The sequence below is a fragment of the Pseudopipra pipra genome, chromosome 20 (genome assembly GCF_036250125.1).
Source record: "Pseudopipra pipra isolate bDixPip1 chromosome 20, bDixPip1.hap1, whole genome shotgun sequence".
Classification (NCBI taxonomy): domain Eukaryota; kingdom Metazoa; phylum Chordata; class Aves; order Passeriformes; family Pipridae; genus Pseudopipra; species Pseudopipra pipra.
This window is the reverse complement of record NC_087568.1, coordinates 11488149-11514432: the sequence shown is the minus strand read 5'-3', so window position 1 is coordinate 11514432 and position 26284 is coordinate 11488149. Positions and strand designations below refer to the sequence as shown.

General features: G+C 60.9%; 3 protein-coding genes across 3 annotated transcripts; 1 reads left to right on the top strand and 2 right to left on the bottom strand.

The window, feature by feature from the left end:
• Positions 1-18: 18 nt before the first annotated feature.
• LOC135425234 (ATP-binding cassette sub-family A member 2-like) lies at positions 19-8672 on the bottom strand. The gene is made up of 3 exons (XM_064677347.1): positions 8438-8672; positions 1009-1102; positions 19-144 (listed from the first exon to the last, which is right to left on the bottom strand). The coding sequence occupies exons 1-3, from the start codon at positions 8501-8503 to the stop codon at positions 62-64; spliced, it is 243 nt and encodes an 80-aa protein (XP_064533417.1). The 5' UTR covers positions 8504-8672; the 3' UTR covers positions 19-61.
• A 162-nt stretch (positions 8673-8834) lies between these two features.
• Positions 8835-14893, top strand: FUT7 (fucosyltransferase 7). Its single transcript, XM_064677331.1, has one exon. The coding sequence runs from the start codon at positions 13596-13598 to the stop codon at positions 14637-14639; it is 1044 nt and encodes a 347-aa protein (XP_064533401.1). The 5' UTR covers positions 8835-13595; the 3' UTR covers positions 14640-14893.
• A 2070-nt stretch (positions 14894-16963) lies between these two features.
• On the bottom strand, positions 16964-22565 carry LOC135425213 (POU domain, class 5, transcription factor 3-like). Its single transcript, XM_064677306.1, has 5 exons — positions 21831-22565; positions 20077-20188; positions 19542-19672; positions 18853-19017; positions 16964-18139 (listed from the first exon to the last, which is right to left on the bottom strand). Exons 1-5 carry the CDS (start codon positions 22437-22439, stop codon positions 17888-17890), a joined length of 1269 nt encoding a protein of 422 aa, XP_064533376.1. The 5' UTR covers positions 22440-22565; the 3' UTR covers positions 16964-17887.
• Positions 22566-26284: the final 3719 nt, after the last annotated feature.

The window sequence follows — 26284 nt, the reverse complement described above, 5'->3', positions numbered from 1 at the left end:
CTGCAGAGGAAGGCAAGAGGGTTACAGAGGTGTGAATTAGGCCAGAGTGACTTGATCTAAATCAGGCTCTTTCTCCCCAGACTACAAGGCCGGCACAGGCAAGGGAAGGGGGGGAGGCGTCCACCCACCCCACCAACTTACAGACTGGCGCATGCAGTAGAGGCATGAAGGGCAGGCGGGCAGGGGAGATGGCGGGAAAGAAAAAGAAAACATGAGCAAAAAAGAATGAAAAAATCAAACCAAAAAACCACAAAACACAGAGCGCACGTCAGCGCTGGGACAGGAACCCGGGCAGTGCCCGCTGCAGCCGGACCGCACTGGCAGCTGGGCTCTCCCTCGCTGGGACATGCTGAAACACAGGCTTGAACCATCATTATGTGGGGTCACCTCCAGCACCCAGCATCTCCCCCGGCCCTGCTGTGCCACCTGTGCCAGGGCACTCAACAAGGTAGGCATCCCATGGGCCCTGGAGAGCTGGCAGCTCCGCTCTGCCACCTCCTCCCAGCAGCACAGCCTGAGGGCAGTGGAGTCCAGTGCCCTGGCCAGAGCTCTGGCTGGACTTTTCCATGAGTCCCCACCTCCAGTCTCATCAGTGTGTCACCTTGCCAGGCCCCTGAGCTCCCCAGGCACAGGGCTTCCCGTGGGACATTTTCCCTGCTGCTAGGGAGTCCTTCCAGGAGCAACTCTGGCTGCTCCTCAAATACCTGGCTGTCCCAGCACTGTCCAGGTCACCCTTCCTCCCACAAAACTTTCCTGCCAATGGCAGCCACAGGCTGGTTGGTGCTGCCACTCCCAGGGGAGTCCCCCAGGCTGGGACAGATCCACCTGCCATGTCTGCCCTACCAGCTCTTGGCTGCAGCCCCTGCCCAGTGCTATGTCCCTCAAAAGGCCTCTCTGGGTCCTCCCCCCATCTCCAGGCTGTCACAAGGGGACTGGAGTACCTCCCCAGAGCATCAGGGTGCCCTCAAGTGTAAGGAGTACCCCAGGCACCGCCTCACTGGCACTCACCTTCCTTCACAGGGATGGTTGGCTTCTTCTGCCGCAGCCCCAGGAGGATGAAGAAGAGCACCAGGGGGATGAAGATCTCGAAGGCCAGCACCCACTGGGGATGACACAGAGCAGAGGGATCATGACACTTAGGGACAGAACTCAGCTGCCAGGGAGGAGGGTGGGCAGGAAAGGGGTCCCCGTATCCTGGTGCAGTGTGGCACTGTGCCCAAATATTGCAGATGGCTGGTGGCACTGTCACAGCTCAGCCAGAAGCAAACAGGTTCCTGGGCACCCTACAATCTCCTACCTGCAACCTGCCTGGGGCACTGCAGGACATGGGAGGGTGCACAGACAGGACGGATCCCTCCTCCAGCAGTGCAAACAGGGTGCCAGGGCTTGAGCCCAGCCTCGACGGGCCACCGCAGCTGGGGCTGCCCACAGACATGACCCCAAGTCCTGAACAGCCTGTGCCCTCACAGCCTGGGGCTGTCTGGCATCTCATGTCCCCTGCCATTTGTGCCACCCCTGAGTCCCACCAGGTCCCATACATGAGTCCTAGCAGCGGGCAGACCTCCAGTTCAGCCAGGCCTCGGCACCAGCTCCAGGTGCAAGTGGTGTGCCCTGGCACCCCCATAAAAGGCTCCAGCTGCACAGGATTTCCACTGGCGGCATAAGGTAAATAACAGCAGATCCCCAGGAATCCCTGGCCACAGTGGCTCAGGAAGCCCAGACTGGGCTCTGTGCCCAGAGGCCCTGGGGATGGGCATCAGAGCCTTCAGCCAGCAGGAGTGGGCACCGGGCACGCTGCCAGTGCAGCTGCTGCCACTTTGCACCAGGAGTGCTCGGATGCATCACGGCCCTGCTGCCCAGTGTGGGGGATTTACTGCAGGTGGGGAAATTGAGAAATAGTGTGAGGTGAGCCAACTTCCCCTTGCTCCATGGCCAGATCAGACCCAAGGCAGGCGCTGAGACCCTGAAACCTGCTGCCACCATGGGCAGGGCAAGGCAGGGCCCAGCTCCACTGCCAGGAAGGTGGTCCCCACAGCACCCACACCTCCACCAGGCTCCCACCAGTAACCCACTGCCAAGGGGCAAGCCAACGAGGTGGGCAGAGTGGGCTTTAACATGGCAGGAGCTGCCTGGAAGGATGTAGCTGGCAACATGTGCCAGGGTCAAGGCCCTTCTATCTCCAGTGCCACCTCTATGCTGGCTCACCCAGGGGCTGCCAACATTCTGTCAAGAAAGTCAAGAGTAGCCCTAATCAGTGGTGAGCAGAGGGACACCCACACCTGGGTCCCTGCTGGCACATGGCCACAGTGCTGCTGCTGTAGGATGAGCATGATGTCCACCCCATGCTGCCCTCACCACCCCAGAGCTCCTGATTTTGGGGAGGCAGAGACCAGAGGAAGAAGGGCTGGAGGGGATGGAGAATGCCCCAGGAGCAGTGCCAGGAAAAGTGCCCCAGGAAAGATTCCCATCTTTCTGGTACCACCAGTCCCAGGGACAGTCCCTGGCATCACTTTCTGTACGAGGTGGGGTAGCAGGGGACCCACACTGCTGTCCCGTGGCCCCTGCTCTGTCCTCCTGGCTGCCTGCCCCCACCCCCTGCCTGTTTACCAGGCACACAATGGGGCCTCTGTGCCCAGGCACCAGGGGAACCATCCCCCCACACCCATGCTGGGCTGTACCAGGCTCCCATGAGGACTGTCCTTGGTGGCAGCAGCAGGAACCTGCTTGTTGTTACTTATTTTTTTTTGATGTGGGTCATAGACCTTTTGCTCATCTCCATCCCCAGAGATGTCCCTTGTCCCCATCCCCTCCTGCACTGCCACATACACCAGTGCCAGGGCAGGCTGTCCCCCACCTTTAGCACCCAGAGTGACAAGGCAACAGGCTGACAAGGCAGAAGAGGGGTGCTCCCCAGCCAGCACCTCTGGGACTGATCCTACCCCCTGGTCCCCAGGGCTGCCCCAATGGAGGCTTCCCAAGGGTGGCAAAGCCAGGGCTGCCCCAAACCCACAGTGCGGCAGAGGCACTAGCACACAGCAGGGCCCCAAGGGAGCCTCAGCCCCCCAGAGAGGCACGCAGCAGGGACACTCAGCACCAGCACAGCCTGGGGACAATGGGGTCCCTGTCTGCAGGCGCAGGACCCTGGGGGACATTTTGGGATTGCGTGAGGAAGCGAGGACGTGGGGAGAGGCCAGGATGCAGGCAGCTGGGAAGAAAATGCTTCCCAGCAGGTAGGGCTAGGGAGATGAGAGAGGCCAGTACCTGCCAGTAGCTGGCCATACCCTGCACCAACCAATGTACCTTGCCCTCCCATCTATCCCCTGGTGTAGGTGCAGGACCCAGGATAGGACACTGGTCCCAGGGGTCCTTGTGCCCAGGTGAGAGTGGCCATGGGCAACTCCTGGGTGGTGGCATTCACCCCATCCATCTCCCCTGGCACATGTTCACCTCAGTCTGCTTGGATGTGAGCAGGACGAGGCCGTAGGTGCTGTCTGGGTTTGCACAAGTGCTGGGTGTCCACCTGCCACCCTAGGGACGGTAGGACAACCTGTGCTTGCTGGGCCCCGTGTTCAGCCCTGCCCCTGGCAGGGAGGCAGAGCTGGGTGGATGCCACAGCAGGGTACTGGCCCCTGGCAGGGGAACACACCTCTCCCTGAGCACCAGGACAGCAGTTCAACACCTGGACTCATCCTCTGCCATGCCATCAGATGGGAGTGAGGGGCTGCAAGGAGGCTGAGGAAGAGGCAGTGGTGCCCATCAGGATACACAGCTCCCACACAGCCAGGTCAAAAGGCCAGACAAGCACCACAGGACAGTGGGAGAGCAAACAGCCCGGCCTCACGCAGCGGTGCCACCATGCCCACCCTCCAGCCAGCACCGGGGCAGCTGAGATATGTGCTGGAGCCAGGGTCAGCATGGACATGGGTGCTGGGTCACGGAAAACTGCACAACTCCACCAACGTCCCCAGGATGTGGCAGCACTCATATCCCACTGGCAATCCTTGTGGGGACAGCCAGGCCAGGCAGAGACAGCTCTCCGCGTCCATCACCGCCACCCCAAAGTCTGCTCAATTCCCTTCTGCCCTCTCCCAGCAATGCCTGAAGCCCACAGGCACGGCGTCCAGCTAGCATGGCACGGCAGAGGGGCATCCAGGTGCTGGGCAGCCCCACCCTAAGACCCTCAAGCTGGCAACTCCAGCAACACCCCTGGACCCCAAACCTGCCATGCCAGCCCCCCTCTCCCGTAGCCTGGCACCTGCGAGGGGTTTATCAGCCCCGACACAGGTGAAGCAGCACCACACACAGCCTAGGGTAAGCTCAGCATACAAAAACCCCACACGTACCCACCAGAGGACAGAGGTCTGCCAGGGCAGAGTCTGCCTGCACGTCTCCCAGGAGGAAGGAGCTGCTGCCTGCTCCCTGCCAGCCTCTCTGCCCATGCCAGTGCTGCTGGTAATGCCAGACCCCAGGAACCCCAAGGGATGGGGCTCAGCTCCTGCAGGATCCAGCTTTTCCAACAGCATTTTAAGGCTGGCAGAAGAAATATATTAAACTTTTTGATGGCTCCAGACTTTAATCACCATTAAACGTCCACTTTTGCCCACAGCCAGGAAGCAGACATGGTCACTGGGAGATCAGCACTGGAGGGGGGGGCCAGCCGGGTCCCCTGGCCAGGCAGACCCATGAGGCTATGCCAAGCTCCCTAATTCCACGGGGGACCTGACCATGGACACCCACTGATGGTCACCACCCAGCTGTGGACCCAAAAGGGCTCCCTGAGGTACCCTGCCCCATAGAGACAGACAAGGGCAGGCCCAGGGGCTGCCAACTCCCCTCCTGCCAAGGCCTGGAAGCTCTCACCTCTCACCCCAGTTGTGTCCGTCACCTCCTGTCCCACTAGCCCCTGACTGCAGCATGGGCACATCCCCACCCCTCACATCCTGCTGGCGGCCTTGGAACAGCAGCCTGGGGTCCTGCCTTGGGGAGGCTGGAGGAGGAGGAAATCCCTGCTGGTGTTTGCCAACACCTCTCCTGAGATGGGAGTCCAGGGAATACCCACCATGGCTCTCCCCACCACGTCAGCTGGGCACCAGTGTGCTGGGCTGAGGGGGACACATGGCACTGGGACATGGCTACGCTCCAGAGGGCACAAGATGCCTGGCCCAAGCACAGCATCGTGTCAGCAGTCACAATGCAGAGGAAGGTGCTTCTGCAACAGGTGTCCCCCATCTGCCCGGCCAGCAGGGACTGATAGGGATGACATGCCCCTGCCAAACCTGCGTTTCCCCTCCCCGCATCCACTGCAAACAGTGAGGAGCCAAGGAGCACCCAAGAGTGGGGTAGCGCCCAACCGATTCCTGCTGCAGGATCCGGCACCAGCCCCCTCCCAGCCCCAACAGCAGGAGCTGGCAGTGCCACAGGCATGGGGTGTACTGTCCCCTAGGGATGCTGTGCCCCAGCAGAGGCACTGTTACAGCCCTCCAGCACTCCAAGTTTCAGCCTTTCTTTTTCTGGAGGCACCAATATCCCACCCCACCTGCCCAGCTCTGCTACCAAGAGCCAGGGAAAGGGACAGATCTGCCAGGCCAGCTCCTCTGTGCGGAGGGGAGCTTTCTGGCTCTGGGCCAAGGAGTAGAAGGCACAGACCCTGACCAGGCCAGAGCAGCCACACTGCTACACCCCCCACACTACAGCCCATGCCACAAGGAGCCCCTCCAATGTGCTGCAGCACTGAAGCAGCACCCAGAGCCTCAGCTGCTGCTCACCATTCCTCCGAAGACCCCCCTCCTGCCAATGCTTCCCCAGGGCCAAGCAAACCCGCAGCCAACACAGCAACAAACCCGGCAGCACACTACCATCACTGGGAGCTCCAGCTGTGGCTCCCTGCCCATCCCAACTGCATGGGCACAGAGAGCAGGCAGAGGATAGGTACATGAACATCCTGAACTGTGCCTCTGATGACTTTTGAGAGAGTACCTGGTCATTTTATATCCAGATACCAAAGTCATAGGAGAGCCCACCCCTGAACACATTCCCATCCCAGCAGAACCAAGGCATAGCCGGCACTCGCCAGGGCTGCCATTAGCACTCCAGAGCCACTGATACTGTTCTGCTCAGACCTCTATCACCCCAGAGGTTCCTGCCTGAATTTCTGCTCTGGGAAGAGCAAAATCAGGGCCAAATCCCAGAGCATCACCCAGAACAGCTCGGCCACACCAGGCATGGTCCATATCTCCCACAGGCTGGGCACAAGACCTGACAGAAGTGCCACAGGACAGTGCCTGGCCATGCTGCAGGTCTCCCTGCACCCACCGCCACTGCATCCACAAGTGGCTTGGCCAAGCCTTCGTCAAGTGCCTGCAAACAAAGTCGGTCCCAAAACCACGGCTGCACCCTGCTGCAATCCTGCTCCTGAACAGCTCCTGGTGCTGGGACGATGGGCACTCTCCCAGCCACCAGTACTCATAGGCAGTGCAGGGAACTGCCCCAGCTCTCGAATCCCAGCCCAGAGCCCTCAGCCAAACATGGCGTCTCTGCTTCCCACCCCAGCCCACAGAACCACAGCCACTGCTCTGCACGCTGCCGGGAGCAAAGAGCATGGTGGCGAGGCACTGACCCCTCGGCAGCACCAGGTTGTGCCAGAGGGCAGCTGCTGGCACACAGCATGTTCCCTCTGTGAGGCTGGAAGAAGTCCAGTGATCCCCAACTCCATACTGCCGGGGTGAACCCCCAGCAAGAGAGGGGGCTCATGCATTCCCCCTTCCCTTCTCCAACCCCCCAGCCACTGGGATAACCCCAGAGGAATACAGAGCTGTTTTCTCTCAGTGAAACATCCTTCTCTGGCCGGTGCCAGGCTAGACTTGCGCTGGGGAACCTGCTGCCGAGCGCCAGGCACAGCCACTCCCAAGCTCTGGCACAGGGCCTGGCTCTGCCTTGGCCACCCAGCGCCGACAGCTCGGCTCAGGGATGCTGGGAGAGAGCAGAGCTCCCCTGGGAATGGGCAGGATGAGGGCCTCCGCACAGTCCAGGGACACCAGGTGACTGTGGGACTTGCATGCAGCAGGAGCACAAGGAAAGAGGTGACATGCACAGGACACAGTTGTCCCAGGAGCTGCACCAAATCCATTCATCAGCACCTGCAGCACTGGGACCATCTCTCACCCTGGCACACGGCTGGTCCCCCGCATGCCCCATCCACATGTGGCATTGCTGGATGGGCAAGGAGGAGCTGCTCCTTACCCTGCCACCCTGTCTGCAGCAGTGGCACTCCAGTGATGGTCCATGCACATGGAGGTGACGAGGCCTGGGCTCCTCATCCTCCAACCACAGCCTCCTGTGCTGCACCTCTATGCTGCCTACAGGACTGGGGAGGGTCACAGACATATAGGTCCCTAAAAGCTGTGTGCACCCCCAATCTGTAACCCAATGGACATGGCAGCCAGGACTGGGTTAGCCAGCACATACCATAGCCTAGCTGTGCCAGCCTGCTTGCCCTCGAGGGCAGGGGTCTGGGGCAGCCTCCCAATGAGGCCAAGCAGCTCTACTCAGGGTGAGAGGCAATGACTCAGCCAAAGAGCATCATCCCCCCCTCATGCATTTTGGGGGCACCGAGGCTGCCCGTGCAGGGGAACCTGCCTGCAGCACCAGCCCCGGCCTTGCTCCTGTCCCGAGGGTCTCTAGTGCTTCGGCCATCGGGACACAGGGAGTCTGGTGCTGGAGGCTGCCAGTGAGGAAGATCAGGATTGGGCCTGCGGGATATTTAGTAGGGGAAGAGGAGAGCGATGCCAGCCTGGAAGCAGCAGCTTGCTCCCTTCCCCCACCTGCTAAAAATAACTGGCTCCCTCGGGCCGCGGACCCACACCCTGACCGGACCCCTGGCCCTGCCTCGGGGGGCCGGCAGCGTGACCCCGCGGCCCCAGCACGGCTGGTGCCACCTCGCCCCTTCGACCCCCCTGGGGAAGACACATACCAGTCCCCCGACCCCCAGCCCTACGACGCGCAGCTCTTCTCCAGCCCACGGAAGAGAGGCGGCTCCGACCCACATATGGGTTGGGAACCTATTTATAGGCGGTAGGTAGCGGGGATGAATGAAAGGGAGCGATCCCACTCGGGGAAAGGGGGGGCGACACCCGGCCTCGGGCTCCTGCGGGCCCTGGGCCCGGGGGGTTCCACGGACATGGGATGGGAGCGGGGCGGGAGAGCCCCAACTGTTGTGGCCGCACGGGGGGCGCGCCGGGCCCGAGGCCGCGGTGGCGGCCGCCGGGACGCTCCTGACGTTCCGGGGATTCGTGCACGGGCGGCCCCAAGCAAGTGGACACCGCAGGGCCAGAGGATGGGGGAACATCCCGGGGAGCCCCCGGCACCACCCCCGCGGGGGGCCCGACCTCGCCCCGCGGGGCTGCAGGGCCCCCCGGCCCCCGCCCCCGCTCCCGCTCACCGGGCTGCGCCGCTTCAGCGTCACGTTCTTCCAGAGCAGGAGATGGAGCTGATGCAGGAACCCCATGGCCAGGCCAGCCCCGCCGCAGGGCTGCGCCGCGCTCGGCTCCGCGTCACCCGCTGCCCACCGCCATCCCCGCCCAGCCGCCGCCTCTGCCCGCCGCGGGCTGCGAGGGAGCGGAACAGCCCCGGCCCCGGCCTCAGCTCCAGCTCCAGCTCCGTCTCCGGCCTCGGCCTCACCGCGTCGCGCCCTGCCCTGCCCAGCCCTGCGCAGCACCAACACCGCCCCCAGCCCTCGGCGGCCGCCCCTTAAAGGCACCGCCGGGCCCACCCGCTCCGCCCGCACCGCGGCGGCACAGCCGGACCGGCCCCAGGGGATCCCCGCTGGATGGGCGGGCCCGGCTCCTACCGGCAACTGGGGCCCCCGTGCGGCCGGTCCGGAGGGGGGGCTGCTGCACTAGATGCCGGGAAACCCTCGGTGCCCCCGAGCCGCACCCACTCCCTGCAGCCAGACACAGGTTACCCCCGCGCCTCTGCCCCTCGTGTTCCCCAGGACAGGACGGACTGGCCCGTGGCTGCGGGGTCTGCGTCCAGGGTGCCACTGCTGCCCCTGCTCCTGCCTGACCCCTCCCACGGGCATATGCTGGGGCATCCACAGGTGTTTTTGGAGAGACCAACCTGCTGCCACAGCTGTCCACTGTCAGCTCTAACCCCAGGGCTGGAAAGGATGCTCTCAGCAGCAATAAACACTGAGCCAGGCTAGCTCTCCTCCTTCCTCCCATCCACCCTTACTTGCATCTATCCTTCCATTCACCCTTTTTTCCTTCCATTCATCCATGCTTCCTCCCATCCATGCTTCTTCCCATCCATCTGTCCTCCCATCCATTCTTACTTCTATCCTTTCTTCCTTCCTTCTTTTTCTCCCTCCTATCTTCTCTCCCTTCCATCCATCCTTGCTTCCATCCATCCCTCCATCCTTCTTTTCCTCTCTCTTCCCATCACTCTGGTTCTCTCCATTTCCCACCTGTCCCTCCCTCTTCCTGCTCTCTGCAGCCTCCTCTCCCTCTCCTGTCTCCTTCCCTCTAACTCTCCGTGACCATCTCTTTTTCCAGCCAAGTTCAGCTGGGAGTGATGAATCCCCCTCTGGCTGCTGCAGACCCAGTGGTGCTGCAAAGGGTGCCCTGTACTCAGGGAAGGCCCTTCGGCAGCTGCACGGCTCTAACAAAAGCTCCCCTTGTCCAACACAAAGTGCCATTATTCCCCAAACTTCTGGGTGAAACACTGTGCTGAGGCGCGGGAGCATAAGGGATGCAGTGGTGAAGAGGCATCGTGCACCCAGCTCTGTGCCCTGGGGAGAGTGGCTAGTCTGGGAGGATTGCTGGGTGTGCAGGCAGGGGTATGGGCAGAGCTGCCCAGAATCGAGAGGAGCTGGGCTTTTGCTGGGTCCCTGGCAAAGGAAGGAAGCTGTCACCCTTGGCTCTCTGCACGGGATTGCATGTGGGTTATCCCCAGCCCACACAAGAAGCACCTCAAAACCCCTGTCCTGCAGCAGAGTGGTTCCCCAGCTTAGAAGGGTGCAGGGGGGGCTCCACGGGTGGATCAAAGTCCTGACCTGAGTCTCCTGCTCCCTCCCTTCCTGCTGCCCCTGTGTGAGTCTTGGGGAGCTTCTCTTTTCTGCTTGGCATGACGACGGAACCCTCTGCAGGGCCAGCAAGGGACAGACACAGCAGCATACCATGGGACAGCACAGCCCCGGGAAAAGCATCCTTCATGGACCCGGGGCCTGAAGCCTTGGGGACATGGAGCCCTGAGTACCTCTCAGGGGACTTCCTTTTGGGGTGGCCAAGCTCCTCTCTCTGTGTGGGGTCATCTGCAGGTGGCTGTACCCACCCACCCACAGTTCTCTGCTCTGTGCTGGTGCTGTCTTGTGTTCCCCAGTGGTCCCATGGCCTGGTTCCTGGCCCTGATCTCTGCCCAGCCCACCCAGGCAGCACTGGTCCTGGCTCCCAGCCTGGCTCAGAGCCACATTCCTTGGGCAACAGGGTGAGGGTGTCTGGACCTACTGGCTGCAAGTCCTTCTAGGGCATTGTCTCTGCTGCCAGGGTGTCCTGGGACAGCACTTGCAGGTGACAGCTACAAGTGCCATGAAAAAGCTCCCTCCTGCTCCAAAAGACATCCTCAATCCCTCAGGGAAATTCTATTGCCAGTGCTGTCTGTGGAGGGGAACGGCCCCAGCCAGTGTGGCCCTGGGCCCTCAAGATATGGGACAGCAGCAGGATGATGCTGAATGCTCTGGCCAGGCAGAGACTGCTGCCCACAGCTGACAGGGCTGGCTCAGGCCAGGCTGGGAATGGTGCCCACAGATTGTGGTATCTGGGCTCTCAATCATGCAGTGGAAGAAATGCAGAAAGAGAGTGAGAAAAGATGACAGGAAGCTGGGGACATGGTTACGGAGGAAGGAACACCCTGCCTTGGGGCTACAGTTGGCCTCTGAGGGCTCCCGGGGTGACACTGAAACCACAGAGCCCTGCTACACCCTGGCACAGTGACATGGCACCATGCCCAACAGGGATCCCAGGGACCTGACAGCCGGCAGGTCTAATGGTACAGACCCCAGGGGCATTAGAGCAGCCCAAGAACCCCCAGGGAGGTCTTGTTTGGGGTCTCGTTCCCAGCTCTGCGTGTGCCAGGGCATAGGGCATACCCCTGCCAGCTTCAAGAACAGTGCTGCACACCTTGGTAGTCCCCTCCATGCCTCTGCCTCAGTTTTGCCATCTCATTTTGCCTGCCAGGGCTTTTATGGAGACTTGGGTCCTGGACAGCAATGGCAGGAGAGAACACAACTGAGCCAGACTGGGAGAAGGGCAGGATCGGGGCCGGGACCCAGGAGACAGCTCGTGCATGCACCACTGAGGCTCACACGTGCCCGCTTCCCCTTTTGGCAGGAAACATCCCAGGCAGGGCAATGCCCAGGGCTCAGCAGCACTGTGGGGGTGCTGGGGCTGCATTCGTTTACAGTTTCAGGATGAGTCAGTGGGAGTTGGAGTCGGGCTGGTATCCTGTTTGCAACCAGGCTGCAGGTGGCAGATGGGTGGCACCTTGTCGAGGCTGAGGGTGCCTAGCCAGCCATGGGGCACCCACACATCTATGGGGCACATGCTCAGCCATGTAGCACCCACTCAGCCACAGGACACGCACAGTCACTGGGCGCCCATTCAGCCCTAGGGCACCCAGCTTGCTCTGGGGCATGCACCCATCGTGGGGTGCCCACTCAGCCAGAGGGAACTGCCCCAGTCATGGGGTACCCACCCAGGGTACAAGGTACCCACCTGGCCATAGGGCACCCACCCAGCTGTGGGCGTATACCAGCCCTCGGGGTGGCTCAGGGGAAGTGCTGGGAGCGGGCTGTGCCAGCTGCCACATGGGGCAGGAAGGACCCGCCATGGGGTTGGGACAAGGCAAAAACCACAGAAAAGAGGAAGCCTTTGAGTGCCCCAGCCCAGTGCGGCAGCGCCCAGGCAGACGCACCTGGCATCTTGCACACCTCCATCCCGGTAAGTCTGAGTTCAGCATCGCCGACCACCAAGGGGAGAGGGGCTGAGAAATGGGGCAGACCCTGGCACTGCTGGAGTAGGAGGTTCCCTTTCAGATCATCCCCAAAACGGGGGCAGCATCCCTGCTGCTGGGGAGAGGGACCCACAGCATTGATGTGCAGTGCAGGGAACCAGGAAAGCTTTCCCAGCCCTCTCTGCTTCCCATGCCAGGTTTGTCTGGAGCCTAAACTTAGCTTGGTATATTTTAGCAGGACAGATGGAGCGGGCCAAGGCAAGGAAGGGATTTTTTGCAGCCAAGCTGCAGTGCTGGGGTGGGTGGAAAAGTAGGGCACTGCTTTCCAGGAGACTCCAATACTGGAGGAATGGGCCCAGCCCCAGCTGGCACCAGGATGCAGGCAGCCCGTGTGTTTCCAGAGGTTTCCACAAAAGAGAAACCACCTTTGCTACTGAATGCCATGGGTGGCCTGCAGGCACTGAGCCCTGCCCTGGGACTGGCACTCCAGACTGGGCTCAAGCTGGTGGCTAGTCTCCAGCCCAGCCAAGCCACCTTCACCACTGCTCTGCTCCCAGCAGCGTTGCTGGTTAAACCACAGTGGAGGCCCACGGCAGACAGATGGGTACCGTAGGAGGGTGAGTATCCCACAGCTGGAGGGCCCATGTGCCTGCGGGCTGAGCCCCATCAGTGGCAGCCCCAAGGGCTGCACTGCCTTCCCTGCCTTCCCTGCCCTCCCTTCCCACGCTGCCCTTTCTGCCCTTTTTGTTCTCACTGCCCTCCCTGCCCTTCATGCCTGCACAGCAAAGTCCTGGCCATCTGTGACATTCTGAATATAAAATATAAGTGTTTGGGGCACTGAGGCTACAACCTCCCAGCTTGCTGGGGCTCCTCATGTCCTTGGGGGCTGGGGATAGCACCCTGATCTGGGGAGAGCACCTCGAGCTTGGGGATTGCCTTGTCATTGTTGCAGGAGAATGCTGGGGCACTTCTTGGGCAGGACACTCCAGTCCTGAAACTCCCTGAATGGAGTTTCAGACTTCACAGTCAGCCCCAGAGACACTCCATTTTGCAGTGGGGCCTCACCGTGGGGTTATTTAGGTGGGACTGGGATCTTCTTCCTCATCCTCTGGTGCACAGCTGCGGCAAGGCTGGCTGCATATCAGGTTTGACATATTCTGGACAAAGTAAGGAGTGGGACCATGGCTACATGTCAGGTGGGGAAACTGAGGCACAGAGCAAGCACCAAGGACCTCTTGTGATGGGCAGTGGGGCAGGGGGCACAAGTGGATGCTTCCCATCAGCTCTGCACCTTCTGGTAGTATCTGTGCTCGCCCAAAGATGGAGACACCAGGGATCATGGGAGGGAGAACAAAGACCACCCTGGGGTGACACCAGGTGCACAGGGAACCCTGTGGTACAGGGGAGCAGACAGTTCAGGGGTGATATTGAGGACCAGGTTTCATGGAGAAGGCCTGTCTCTGGCCCCCAGATCCCAGCACCTCCCAGTCACCCCTTGCTCCCGGCAAGCTGAAACGATGGCCATTGGTGGTCTCTCCTCTGTCCCAGGCGTCAGCTTTGTCACCTGAGGAGGTGACAGCCATCCTGCCAGCATGCCCCGGGCATCACCACTGCCACGGTCGCCATGGGGCCGGCCTGGTGTGAAGACCTTGGTCACTGCTGGGGTGTTTGTAACCATGCTCTGGAACCTGAGGTGCTTCCTCAGCCCCTCCAATGGCTCCAGAGAAGACTCCAAACACACAGAGCCACTGCTGGTGCTGGTGTGGGAATGGCCCTCGAAGCAGGTCCCCAATGTCAGTGGGGACGTGTGCCACGAGCTGTATGGCGTCACAGGCTGCTGGCTCACCACAGAGCGGCAGCTCCTGCACCAGGCCGATGTGGTGGTGTTCCCCCATGCCAGGCTTCAGCCTGGCCAGGACAGGCTGCCCAAGGAGAGACCACCAGGACAGAACTGGGTATGGGTCTCCCTGGAGTCCCCCTCCAACAGTAGAGCTCTAGCAGGATGGAACCAGACCTTCAACTGGGTGATGACCTACAGGCAGGACTCAGACATCTTTATCCCCTATGGCAAGCTTGTGCCCAACCGCTCGGCCACTATGAACATCCCTGCAAAGACCAACTTGGTATCCTGGGTTATCAGCAACTACCACAGGACTCAGAAAAGAGCTGAAGTCTACAAAAACCTCTCCAGGTACCTCCATGTGAATGTATACGGGAAAGCAAACAACAAACCCCTCTGCAAGGACTGCCTCTTGCCAACAACATCCAAGTCCAGGTTCTACCTGGCCTTTGAGAACTCCATCCACCGGGACTACATCACAGAGAAGCTCTGGAGGAACTCGCTGCTGGCCGGCACTGTGCCCGTGGTGCTGGGGCCACCCCGGGCCAACTATGAGCAGTTCATTCCTGCCGATTCCTTCATCCACGTTGATGACTTCAACTCCCTGGAGGAGCTGGCCATCTTCCTGAAGACCATGAACTCCAGCCGCTACCAGCAGTTCTTTGCCTGGCAGAGGAGGTTCAGTGTGAAGCTCTACACTGACTGGAGGGAGCGGATCTGCACCATCTGCACCGCTTACCCCCACCTGCCCCGCGGCCACCTCTATCCCGACCTGCAGAGCTGGTTCAACTCCTAGTGTGTGCCAGGACCATTGGGAGGTATCCAGGCAGAGGATACAGGGGTGGGAGGTGTGTGAGGCACCCACCTGCAGACCAGTATGTGGGGCACGGAGAGAAGGGAGGACAACTCTTGTCCCAACCCAGCTGTTGCCACACTGGGACCTTGAGCAACTCCCCATGACTTAATTTTCCTGACCCAATGTTGACCATCTTGCCAGAGTGCTGGCAGGACCAGAGGGTGCTTTGGAAATAAATGGTATATTGCTGCCGAGGCTGTGCCGGTGGTATAAGGTGTGGGCAGGGCAGGGGGCTGGTGGGCGGCTGAGGGCTCCCCAACCTTCCCCTGTGATCCTCAGTGTCCCCCCAGCACCATTTGCTGGGTGCCAAAGCCCTGGTGGCAGAGGCCGCATGGTGACATTTGCGGCTGGGGTGGAGGAGCCATGCTCAAGCAGTACATGGGGGCCCAGCACCCCATGGCCAGGAGGGAACACAGCCTCTGCTACCCCATTTCCCGGCAGCACCCATCTCCCCCACCCCCCTTGAATCATGGGTGCCACTATGCCAGTGAGGAGCCACAGGACAGCAGATCCTCTCAGGGCAATTTCAAAGTCGGCCAGGCCCAGGGATGCTGTGGTTTGTCACTCCCTCCCTGCTGTGGCAGGAAGGAAGCAAGCCGGTGGCCTCCGGGAGCAAAGCTAGTCCCATGGGCACCCTGCACACACAGACATAGCGCTGTGGGGACCCTGCACCATGTCCACCCTGCACCATGCACACATCCTGCTCAGACAGCACCCTACATTATGGGCACCCAGTACCATGTATACCACCTGCAGCATGGGCAACATCCAGGATCAGTGGTGATTTTGGGTTTGAGTAACAGGACCAGGGAGTGAGACACACTGCTCTACCCATGCCTTGCCCCATGCCCTTCTGCTCGGTATCATCAACCCCAGTGATATCAACAACTTTTAGTCACAAGTTTCCCCAAGTTTTCCTCCCTGCAGCTCTGAAGTCACCCAACTCCACCCCTGCCACCCTGTGACCCACCAGGTGCCCAGCAGGACTCAGGTCCCCCTTGATAGAGGGGGCAACCCTGCCCTAGTGCCAGCCCTGGTGGGGTGGCAGTTGAACAGGCACACCACGCTCTTCTGACTTCTGTGGCTTCCGATTTCCGCTTTGTTTTCTGGGTCAACCAGAAGTGGAGCAGGAGGGGCTGTGGGTGCCCACAGGCAGGTGCTGGGTGCTCATGTGCAGGGTGCCCATGGGCAGGGTGCCGGGGCTGTGGGATATGGGGGTCGGGGCTCCTGCCTGGCTGGAAGTAGAAAATCAGATGGTGGAAATGTGGAGACAAGCAGACCTCAGGGAGATGATACCCTTCTCAGCTTTCTGCTCCCAACACCCTTAAACTGCGCAGCTGTGACAGGGACAGTTTCTAGTGGATGCCATGTATGGCTGTGTCCCCACTCCACAGGCAGGGAGGGAAGTATCCCTGGGTAACAAGTAGGGATGTAGAATGAGCCAAGGGGGTCCTGCCACACAGGGCTGGCACCCAGTCCAGCAGAGTCCCAGGGTGCTCTGTTAGCAGCTCCTTAAGTGCCCCCACTCCAGGCAGACCTGTAGACCAAATCAGCTGCCAAGCTGAAAATTGGGCTTTCCAGAAGCTTCCCTACAGGCTTGGTTGGGGATTTCATTCTGCTCGGGGGAAGGTCCCTCAAGGGAAAGGGCTGGAGGCAAATCAGCTGCCGAGACCATGGTGGGGAAATGCGAAGTCATCCCCCAGACACCCCCAGTTCCCACTGGCTCAGCTCCCAATGCCCACTGGACCTGCCTGGCTGGGTTGGCATCACCCCAGCCATGAGGCTGACTCAGATGGACCACGCACACGGGAGCATCCATCCTTTGCCCATCAGTGTCACATCAGCAGTCCTGTGGGTGAGAACAAACCCACCCTCCCAGACCTCTTCCCTGCCTACCACCCTAGTCCTTCCCTGTCCATGGCAGCTGCTGAAGCAGCCTGTAAATGAGATCCCACTGCTTCCCCCTTTCCCAGCAGTTACAGCAAACCAGCAGTTTAAACTGGGTGGAAGATGACCCCCCCTTCAGTTTTGACCCCCTCTGCTTCAGGAGGGGAACAGCCCCTCCAGAACCAAGCTGCCACTAGTCCTGGTTTAGAGGCCAAGCTGCAGACAGCCAAGAGCTGGGTGTTACCAGCGTGACCGGGACACGTCCATTCTCTTTGGGTGCCTTGGTCCAGTGTCGCTGTGCCCCCACATGCAGCCAAACCTGCACTGCTGGGCTGCAGGAGCAGGGATGCAAGTGAAGCAAGGAAAGGGTTAACTCATTCTTGGCCCAAAGAACCCTGAGATTTATTTCACTGCCAAGGGGAATGTGATTAAGAACAAAAAATATAAAAATCATCATTAACTACAGCAGGCTGGAAGGCTTGGGGTGCTAGCAGCATGGACAGGGCGCTGTTGGCCCCCTGGGCTGGGACCCTCCAGGGAAAGGTGGTTTCTGGGCAGCCAAGCCAGGCTGGGGCAGGGGACAGTGGCTGGAGAGTGAGGAGGGCCCAGGGGACTGAGGGTCCTCAGTCCCCTTTGCCCAGTTTGCGCTGGGCACAAGCACTGGGGAGGACCCCCCTGACCCAAACAGGCCTCACCAGCTGACCCACAGAGGGGTGAAGCTCTCCTGTGCCACAGCTCAAGGGGTGGCGGGGGCTCACCTCCACCCCTTCCCCCTGGCCTCAGCTCACCCTGGCTGCCCAGGAGGGTGGGCAGAGCCACCAGGGCCCCTCAGCCCTGGGCATGGTGTTCCAGCCCTGCTCTACATGACAGGGAGGAGGCACCTGGGAAACTAGATCACTACAAAAATTTTTGCTTTTTAAAAACTACAACCAAAAACCATTTCAAAAAATAATAAAACCACCCCCCTCCCCCCACCCCAAAATCTAAAAAATACTTTTTTTTGGGTCTTCCAGAAGAGCGGCTGGGGCTGTGCGCACATGGCTTCAGGGGATGCAGTGGGGCAGGAGCAGCTGCCCCTAGGAGAGGTCAGAGGGGGGGCCAATGCTGCTGGGACCAGTAAGATCACATAACTGGGAAGGGCTGGGAGCAACCGTGGACAGTGAGCGACAGGCTCCCAAGCCCCTTGCACCCCAAAAAGCCCCACACAGCAGCCCAACGAGCGGAAGCAGGGCTTTGCCTGGGCCAGCCCGGGGCAAAGTGGGGGCTGCCAGACCACCTGCAGTGACCCCACAGCCCCCGGTTCAGTGGCCGCTGTTGCTCATGGAGAGCCCAGGCTGCAGCGCTTGTGGGAACATCTCAGCTTTGTGAAAGGTCGGCATGTAGATGGGAGGGGAGGGTGCCAGGCTGTAGCCCTGGGACGTCACTGGGATGGGCAGGGTGGGCGGCACCAGCGGCTGGTTCATGTCGTACATCATCCCATCTGCCTCGTTGCCGTAGGGCAGCAGCAGCCGTTTGCCTTTCTGACGGCGGTTGCAGAACCAGACCCGGACCACCTGCAGGGAGGGAGACAGAGAGATGGGTGAGGGGGTGACCCCAGGCACTCTGTGGGTGACAAGGAGACCCTTCTACTGGTGGCACCTCCACAGCACCCCAAGTTGCCAGTGCAGCCCCCTCCCTGCCACACATCTCTTTCCTGGTCTGAGCCCTGATGGACTCCAGCCAGGAACACTTTTCCACTGCTTCCAGAGCTGAGAGATGAGAGAGGTTAAGCAGGAAAGAAGATAATGAATTGAAAGAAAGGTTTCTGTCCAAAGGCCAGTGGCATTATCAGATGAAGCCAATATGCATTTGTGACTGGAACTTGTGCATTGTTCATAGGTTGTGTTTTGTTGGTCTTCTCGTGCATTTCCACTTCCAATGAAGAAAAAAAGTTTTCACTTTCCATGTGGGTTCTTGGGGGCAAAAATTAGCTTCTTCAGAGGTGAATTAGTATCAAAGGATTACTTTTATATATTATGTGCATATACACAAACACAGAGGGGTGTTGTGTTGGGTCTGGGAATTATTTTTGTGCCTGTAAAGTTTTAAATACTCCATCTGTGAAGGAAAGTCTCCTCTGGAGCAAAGTGGGGTTTTTTTCATACTGATGACCTATACCTCATAATTGCTCACTTCTGCTCTGAGACAAAGTATCAAACTGGCCTGATGCAGATGCTCAGGAGCTGCTGACATTTGGGCACCCACCCTTCCCACTCTCCCAACCTACATCTTTATCCAGGTTGAGGTCCTCAGCAATCTGGGAGATCTCCTGGGGATTGGGCTTCACGCACTTGCGGAAGAAGCTCTCCAGCGTCCCCTTCACATTGGTCTCAATGCTGGTCCTGCGTTTTCTCTTCCGGGCTTGGGCCAGTACTTGCTCCGCATTGCACATCTGGGAACAAGAGAGGGAACGTGTTGGTCGCTGGATGGAAGAGTCTCCACCAGGCTCTGGGCACACGTGTGGCTGGCTGCAGAGCTCTGGGGACAGACTGTGTGTCCCTGTGACTCTCCACTGAGCATCACTCCACTGTGACTGGGGCCATTCCCAGTATCCCAGCCCTGCCAGCAGCTGGTGTGGGGAGGCTGGACACATCTTCCTGCACCCCCACCAGGTTCCCCAGGGAGCAGTAAGCTGCACTTTTAGCCTTTCTGAGGTTCCAGCAGGACCTGGCTGCTCCAAGATGGGAGCTGCCATAATCACTAGGTGTCTGTGGGGGGATTGGGCTCCCCTCAGCTTGGCAGAAAGCAATACTCAGCGATATCCCCCCAAGCCGGACTGAAGCCATGCAGTGAGATGCTGCTGTGGCACAAAATACCTCCTGTCTCCCCAAAGGCATGTTGGAAATGGAGAAGAATCTCTGGCTTGAGGGCTTGCAGGTGTAGGGTACCCCAGCTCCCACCCTCCCTAGCCCGCACCTCTTGCATGTTGTCCGTGTTCTCCGCCTCGTTGAGCCAGCGCTGCAACAGCGGTTTCAGCTTGCACATGTTCTTGAAGCTGAGCTGGAGCGCTTCAAAGCGGCAGATGGTCGTCTGGCTGAACATCTTTCCTGCATGGGCAGGGAGGGCAGGGCATCATGCACCGCGCAGCTGCCCCCATCTGCAGCCCCCCAGGATCTGCCACCCCCAAACCTCCCCTGTCCCTGGAAGACCAGGGAATGGATTCTTTCTTCTGCTTCAGCAGGGATTTAAAGGCTCTGAAAAAGCAACTGTAGCTATTGTATTAAACCAGTTCCCTGCTATCGAACCTTCGAGCTCACCGCAGGGCTGGGCCCACCCCCCAACTCCCGCCCCGGGAGCCCCAGGGCTGGTGCTTGTCGGCTCTTTTGCGGGTCGTTAAGGAGCAGAAGTCTCCACTGGGCCAGGTAATACCATCCCCCCTCCCCAGCTTCTCCCTTCCCCCAAGCTGTGGGGGGAGAAGAGGGCCCTCCCCCGACCCTCTTGTGCCCCTCACCGTAGAGTGTGCCCAAGGCCAGCCCCACGTCGGCCTGGGTGAAGCCCAGCATGATGCGCTTGTGCTTGAGGTCCTTGGCGAACTGCTCCAGCTCTCCAGAGGTTGGCGCATCCTGGCAGGGACAGAGAAACACTGAGAGGAGACGACTCGCGGCCAGGAGCTGCTAAGAGCGGGGTCTGTCGGGTTGACGAGGTCCCCGTGGGACGGGGACAGCGCAGAGGGAGGCTCAGCTGAGCCCTCGGCAGCACGGACATGCAATGGGTCAAGTGCTCATGTGATGTGGCCCTTGGGCGATGGGATGGGCGACAGAGCGGTTTTTCCCAACCCCCGGACGAGGGACTCTGCTCAGGTACCACGAAGCACCTCCATCATGCCCCACACAGGACCCCTCCCCCCCCGGACTACGAACACTGCCCAGATCAACCCACGCCGGCGCGGCGGCGGCCAAGAGTGGCACAATGAGCACCCAGACCTCCTGGTCTGCCTCAACACGCCCTGGGAATGTCCCCTTTATCCCCCAGCTCGCGGTCTTCTGGCCTGATCTGAGGCAGCACCGACGGCCACATTGGACTGACGGCCCCAGATTCGCCCCACTCCCACGCATCCCACCACACGACACCAAGACTCAGCTCTCCCGCGGCGTGGGCCACTTCGCCATGGCTCTGGGGCTGGGACAGCCCCTCGCCAACTGCTCTCCCGCCTGCGCCCGGGACAGGGAAAAGGCTCCCGTGAAGCGAGGGACCAAAGCGCCCGAGACGCGTGGGACTCAAGCTCCTCTTTGCCACCAGCAGGCTCTTTCCTTTTGGAAAGCGGTTACCCAGGCGCTTCCCACCTCCCTGCCGCGGAGTCTTTAGCCGCTGCGGTGGCATTTTTAAGTCTTTTACCCAAGTTCCATTTTTTAGCACAGTTGCGGGGTTTCTAGGCGTTCCTCCTGTCACCGAGCCGCGGCTTATAATTCCAGGCGTAGATCAGCAGCGGGAAGCCCGGAATCTCTCTCCCACGGGGCATTCTTCACCGTCCCGCAGCCGGCAAACACTACTCGTGACCACCCTCTACCCAGCGCGGCCGACTGCGGCCCGGGGACCCGCACCCACTGTGCGTGGGAGCTCCCGCAGCCACGGCCCGGAGGCGGCTGCGCACACACACCCAATCCCCGCACAGACCAGCCCTGGCATCGGCCGCGCTGCTGCTCCCGGAGCGGGCTCGTGTTATGCCAAGATGAAAAAATATTAAAAACTAACCCAAACCACAGGTCCGGCCGTGCCGGTAAGCAGTGCTGCCGCCCCCTCCCGCCTTCATCTTAGGGCTGTCTCTGCCCCAGCAGCCGTGGGTGCCCACGGACCTCCGGGAGCAGCGGCTGGGGACCGTGCGGCGGTGCCCCCAGTATCCCTCCAGAGCTGGCCTTCGACATCGCTACCCGGGGCGGCCCTGCCGCATCGCGTGTCAGGGGCGACAGAACAAAGAGAAAACTGCCCCCCCCTAAGTCCCCAAATTCCCTCTTTTACCCCAAAACACCCTCCTCGAGGCGCTCCCCCCGCTGAGAGGGTGATTGAGCCGGGGTGAGCCCTAGCTCCGTATCGGGGCTTCTCCCCGGGGGCACCCGACGGCAGGGCCGAACAGGAGGCACCGGCGGAGTCTCGGCGAGCTGCGGCTCTGGTCCCTGTCCCGGCAGCGGCACCGGGCGGGGAGGAAAGCCGAGACACGCCGTGTGCGGGCGGCAGAAGGCCGCCCATCCTCACCCCGTGGGGTCTCACCTCCTCGCCGCTGTCGCTGGAGTGTCCGCCCTCGCTGGCGGCGCCGCTGGAGCTGCCGCTGCTGCCCAGCCCCGAGGGGCCGCCGGCGCCCGGCTGCAGCGCGGCGGGGCAGAGCTGGGGACCGGGGAAAGCAGGGGCGGCCGGGCCGGGGAAAGGCGGCCCAGGCAGGGCGGCGGGGCCAGGGGGCGCGGGGCCGGCCCAGGGCGGGGGCGGCCAGGTCGGGCCGCAGCAGGCGGCAGTGCGGGGCTCGGGCTCGGGCTGGCTGCAGGACCGGCTCGGGCGCGCCTCCGCCTTGGCAGGAGGCGCGGGGGCGGGCGGGGGCAGCCAGGCGCGGGCCGGCGGCGGGTCGCGGGCGGGCTCGGGTTCGGCGGCGGCGAAGGGGAAGAAGAGCGGCTGGGCGGGCGCTCCGTCGAAGCCGGCACGGGTGAAGGGTGGGCCGCCGTCGGTCAGGAGGCCGAAGGGGGCGGCCGGCAGCCCCCCGTCCGGGCTGAACATGCTGCCCGCCGCCCTAGGGCTCCATGCGGGGGCTGCCGGCCGCTGCCTCCCTGCTGCGGCGCCGCCGGGGCCTCTGAGAGCGGCGGGGCCGGGCCGAGCCGGGCCGCCCCGCATCAGTGGGTCGGGCGTGAACTTGATCCCCGGGGGGGGGCGGGGGGCGGGGGGCACGGGGGGGAAGGTGCGGTGGGAGGGGGCAGCACCGGCCCACACCCTTGCCGCGGGGAGGTGGACGGGACGGCCCCGACGGGACAGGGAGAGGGGGAGGATACCGACCCTCCCGCGCAGCCTCGCACCTCTCCGGCCCCGCGCTGCTCGAGGAGGGACTCGCGACAGTGTTAGGGCAGCACCAGCCCTGGAGTCTCCCCATCTGGGAACCCCTCCAGCGCTATGGGGCTTGGGCAGGGAAAGGGATGGCTTTGGGGAGCTGCAGCGTCATGAACCGTGGCCAGGGGCTGATGTGAGGGCAGCCACCCGCCTGCAGCAGCTCCTTGTCCCCAGGACAGTGGACAGGTCCCGGGATGCCAGTGCCATCGTGCAGCAGCAGGGATGGTCCAGAGCTTGGCCATCACCTCTTGCCCCTCTTGACGCCTGGTCTTATCGCCTGAGCCTTGTGGCTCCATGGCGAGCATGGACAGAGCTGGGCCTCCCTAGACCTTTCACACTCTCACTGTCCCTCTCCTCTTCCTCTTTCTGCAGAGAAAAGTTGTGGTGTGGAGGAGCATGTCTGAGCCTGAGACCCCGGAGCTCAGGGTGTGCTGCTAGGGAGGGAATTGCAGCCCATGCTGTTGGCTCCACTGGCTCCACAATGGAGCATGCTCCATATTTTCTCTAAAGGACTTTCCCCTCACACCGCCCTTCACAATGGCACTTTTGGGGTCAGCTCTAGGCTTTTCCCCCTTACTTCCCTCCTAGCTCAGCACCGGGAGCTTCCCTGATCCCAATACTGCCATCACATCAGCCTCTGGATATACCTGATGCCAGCTCCTGTGTGTGGGCAGACACCGGTGGTTTGGGCACTCCTTGAACCCAGCTGGAGCAGGGTGAGGTGTGACCCCACTGCTGGCACCCCCTGACCCCAGATGGAGCAGGGCGAGGAGCAACTCTGCTGCTGACAGTGATCCCGACACTGTTCCCTGTTTATTAACCCGGATTACCGGATTACCGGGAGCTGCTGCTGTCTCGCACTGGAGATATGCCGAGGAGATAGGCTGGAGCAGCCTCCCCCGCGGCGGGATGGGGATGAGGCTCTGGGAGGAACTAGGGGCAAGCGCTTGAGTGCTGGTTATGAAACACTTGTTTTAGCTCCTGAGACGGCTGGTACCCAGGGACTGGCACCCCAAGCCTCGTATCTACTGCTGGCACAGAGGGACTGGTGCTCGGGGTCTAGCATCCAGGAACTGGCACCAAGGGACTGGTACCCTGGGACTGACATGCAGGGACTGGCATTCAAGGACTGGTATCCACGGTGCCAGCAGCAGCCCCTGGCACTGCTGCATGCTGGGGGAAGTTGAACAGCTAACCCTCCTAATGATATTCTTATAAGGAAAAAAAAATGGCCAAATGGATGAACTGGAATGAATGTCTCTTTCTGACGCCTGGCAGGACATCTATCAGACTGCCCAACCTGGTTGTGTCAGGCTGCTCCGGGAGGGAGGGAAGCCCCAGGAAAATGAACGGATGGTGCTAAAAACCCTGTCAGTGGGGTTGTGTACCCTTTACTGAGCCCTGTGGCTGCAGGACCTGGAAGGCCTAATGTCCAGAGCTGGCGAGGCACCTTCCTGATTAGGGAATGAATTCGGTCGTGCCCAGGGGTGACCTGGACCCTGAGCTGTGCTGCCCGGAATGCTGGACCCCGTGTTGTGCAGGCAGACCTGCCTGCTGTTGCCTACTGCCAGCGGGCAGAGGAAATCTCTCTGCGGGACCCTGATGGCAGCCATCAGCCCTGCTCCTCCCGGACTCCTGCTGTGGCGCAGGGTTTCAGAAGCTCCTTGACCGGGCAGTAACTCCCCTTTCCTTTGATTTATTGTTCCCGGGCTGGACCCCCTCGTCCTGCCAACCTGCTCTTTCTCTCCATCCCCCCAGGAAGCCTCCCAGCCCTGCCTCCCCCCCTCCCCCCCCCCCCCCCCCCGCCCCCCGGCCCTCAAACGCATTCCTGCTCCTTTCATATACAGACGGAGGGGAAGGGAGACGTTGACTTTGAACCGGCCCCTTTGTAGGAGCGAGGCCCATTGTGGCAGTGATGGTTTTAGCTGGGGGATGTGGAGGGAGTCAGTGGGGTTTCTCGGTGTGTGTCCCCCCCCTACATTTCAATAGGGTGATTTTGGGGGAGCTGTGTAAGCTGCCTGGTTATTGTGTGGGGTCACTGAGCACCAATGGCCAACTGTCTCCTCTGCCTGATCCAGAGGAGAAGGATGGATGCAGCCTTCCATCACCCCATGGCTGAACCTGCTGCTGCTCCAGGCTTGGCCAGGCTCTGTGGTCTAAGGCGGCTAGGGATCAATGAGATCCTGTGAGGAAAAGGGGAACGGAAAGAAAGGCATCTGTTCTTCTGGCTCACTGAGATGGCAGCAGGCTGGGGGGAGGCAGAGATGCACCTCCCTTTGCTCCGTGTGCTGGTGTGGCACTGGTGTGACTTGGGGATGAGATTTTAAGAGAGTGGATGACCACAGATGATGTTTTATTCATGGTCAGCCCACCCTTTACTGTGGCAGGTGATGGAGAAGCCCTGTGCTGGGTCCCCCTGAGTTGCCCACTGAAGGCAATCACACCTCAGGGGGCTGCAGCCCTGCACATGCTGGGTCAGGGTCCCATGATGAAGGGGTCACCCTAGGACCTTCTAGGGAAGGGTGGGCAGGGGGTTGAGCTCCAGAAGCCCCATTTCTGGAGGAACACTGACCTGCTCCCTGTCAGTGCAGCTTGCTGGGCTGCAGCTGGCCTGGCTGGGCAGGTTGGAGTCGGTTCTTCCAAACCTGTCTGAGGGGAAAATCCCAGAGCCTCTTTACAAAGACCCCGGGCTTTCATTACAGTCACACCCTCACCACCACACTGCCCGAACACACCAGTGGGTCCTCCCTGCTGTGCTACAGCTGGGAAAACTGAGGAGGGGCCTGAGCATGGACCCTGCACCCAGCCCCACGGTGTCCTGGGATGTCTGCAGCACAGGTGCCCCTGGCCCTGGACAAATGATACTTCCGTGCCGGCACATGTTGTGGGGACGCAGATTCCCAGGGGACACAGGGCTCCTGCAACTGCTGTGCCAGGAGCAAGGGGGTCCTCCCAGGAGGAACAGACAGGTTTTACTCCAAGCTAGAACTTCCCAAAAAGTCTGGACGTGCTCTGAGAGATTGGTGAGCTCTGAGAACAAAGGAAGGACAAATTTGGGGACCTCGGGAGAGGGGGTGGGAGGCTGTGTTTCCCCAGGATTGAGCCCTGGGGGGGTCTTGGGTTATTTGGGGTGTGCATCACCCACGGCTGCAGCTGGAGAACCGATGAGAGAAGCATCCCGACTGGGTGCTTTGGCTAGTGCTTTCGCGGTGAGTCAGCACCCACCTCCGGCTGCCGAAACCAGGAGAGATGGTATCAGCCTGATGGGGGGGCTGGCGTGATCAAAGGAGCTCGGCTGCACACAATGAGGGGACGGGATAGCCCTTATCTGCCATTCCCGAGGTGCGAAGGGCCCTGGGAGCGATGTGCGGAGGGGAGGGTGGGTGCTCGGTGCTTCAGGGCTGGGTGCGGGGGCTCCCACCCGACTCTTCCCTGGGGAAACCTCTCCTGGCAAACACTGAGAAGAAAATAAACCCTCAGTTCTTTCTCTGTGTGGGAAAACCCTTCCGAAAGGTTTAAAGGCTCCTCCAGCTGCAGGAGCAGGCTGGCTACTCGCTATTCCCCAAGGAAGATTTGGGGCTGGAGGACCCACTGCATGCTCCCTCCCCTGTCTCCTTGACCCACCACGCTTCGAG

Coding starts and splice junctions, on each gene's coding strand:
- LOC135425213 (XM_064677306.1), bottom strand. CDS start 22,439: ATGCGGGGCGGCCCGGCTCGGCCCGGCCCCGCCGCTCTCAGAGGCCCC. Junction 19,673..20,076: donor GGCCTTGGGCACACTCTACG/GTGAGGGGCACA, acceptor CTGCCCATGCAG/GAAAGATGTTCAGCCAGACG. Junction 18,140..18,852: donor ACCTCAACCTGGATAAAGAT/GTAGGTTGGGAG, acceptor CCCTCCCTGCAG/GTGGTCCGGGTCTGGTTCTG.
- LOC135425234 (XM_064677347.1), bottom strand. CDS start 8,503: ATGGGGTTCCTGCATCAGCTCCATCTCCTGCTCTGGAAGAACGTGACG. Junction 1,103..8,437: donor CGCTGAAGCGGCGCAGCCCG/GTGAGCGGGAGC, acceptor TGTCATCCCCAG/TGGGTGCTGGCCTTCGAGAT. Junction 145..1,008: donor AACCATCCCTGTGAAGGAAG/GTGAGTGCCAGT, acceptor TGCATGCGCCAG/TCTGTAAGTTGGTGGGGTGG.
- FUT7 (XM_064677331.1), top strand. CDS start 13,596: ATGCCCCGGGCATCACCACTGCCACGGTCGCCATGGGGCCGGCCTGGT.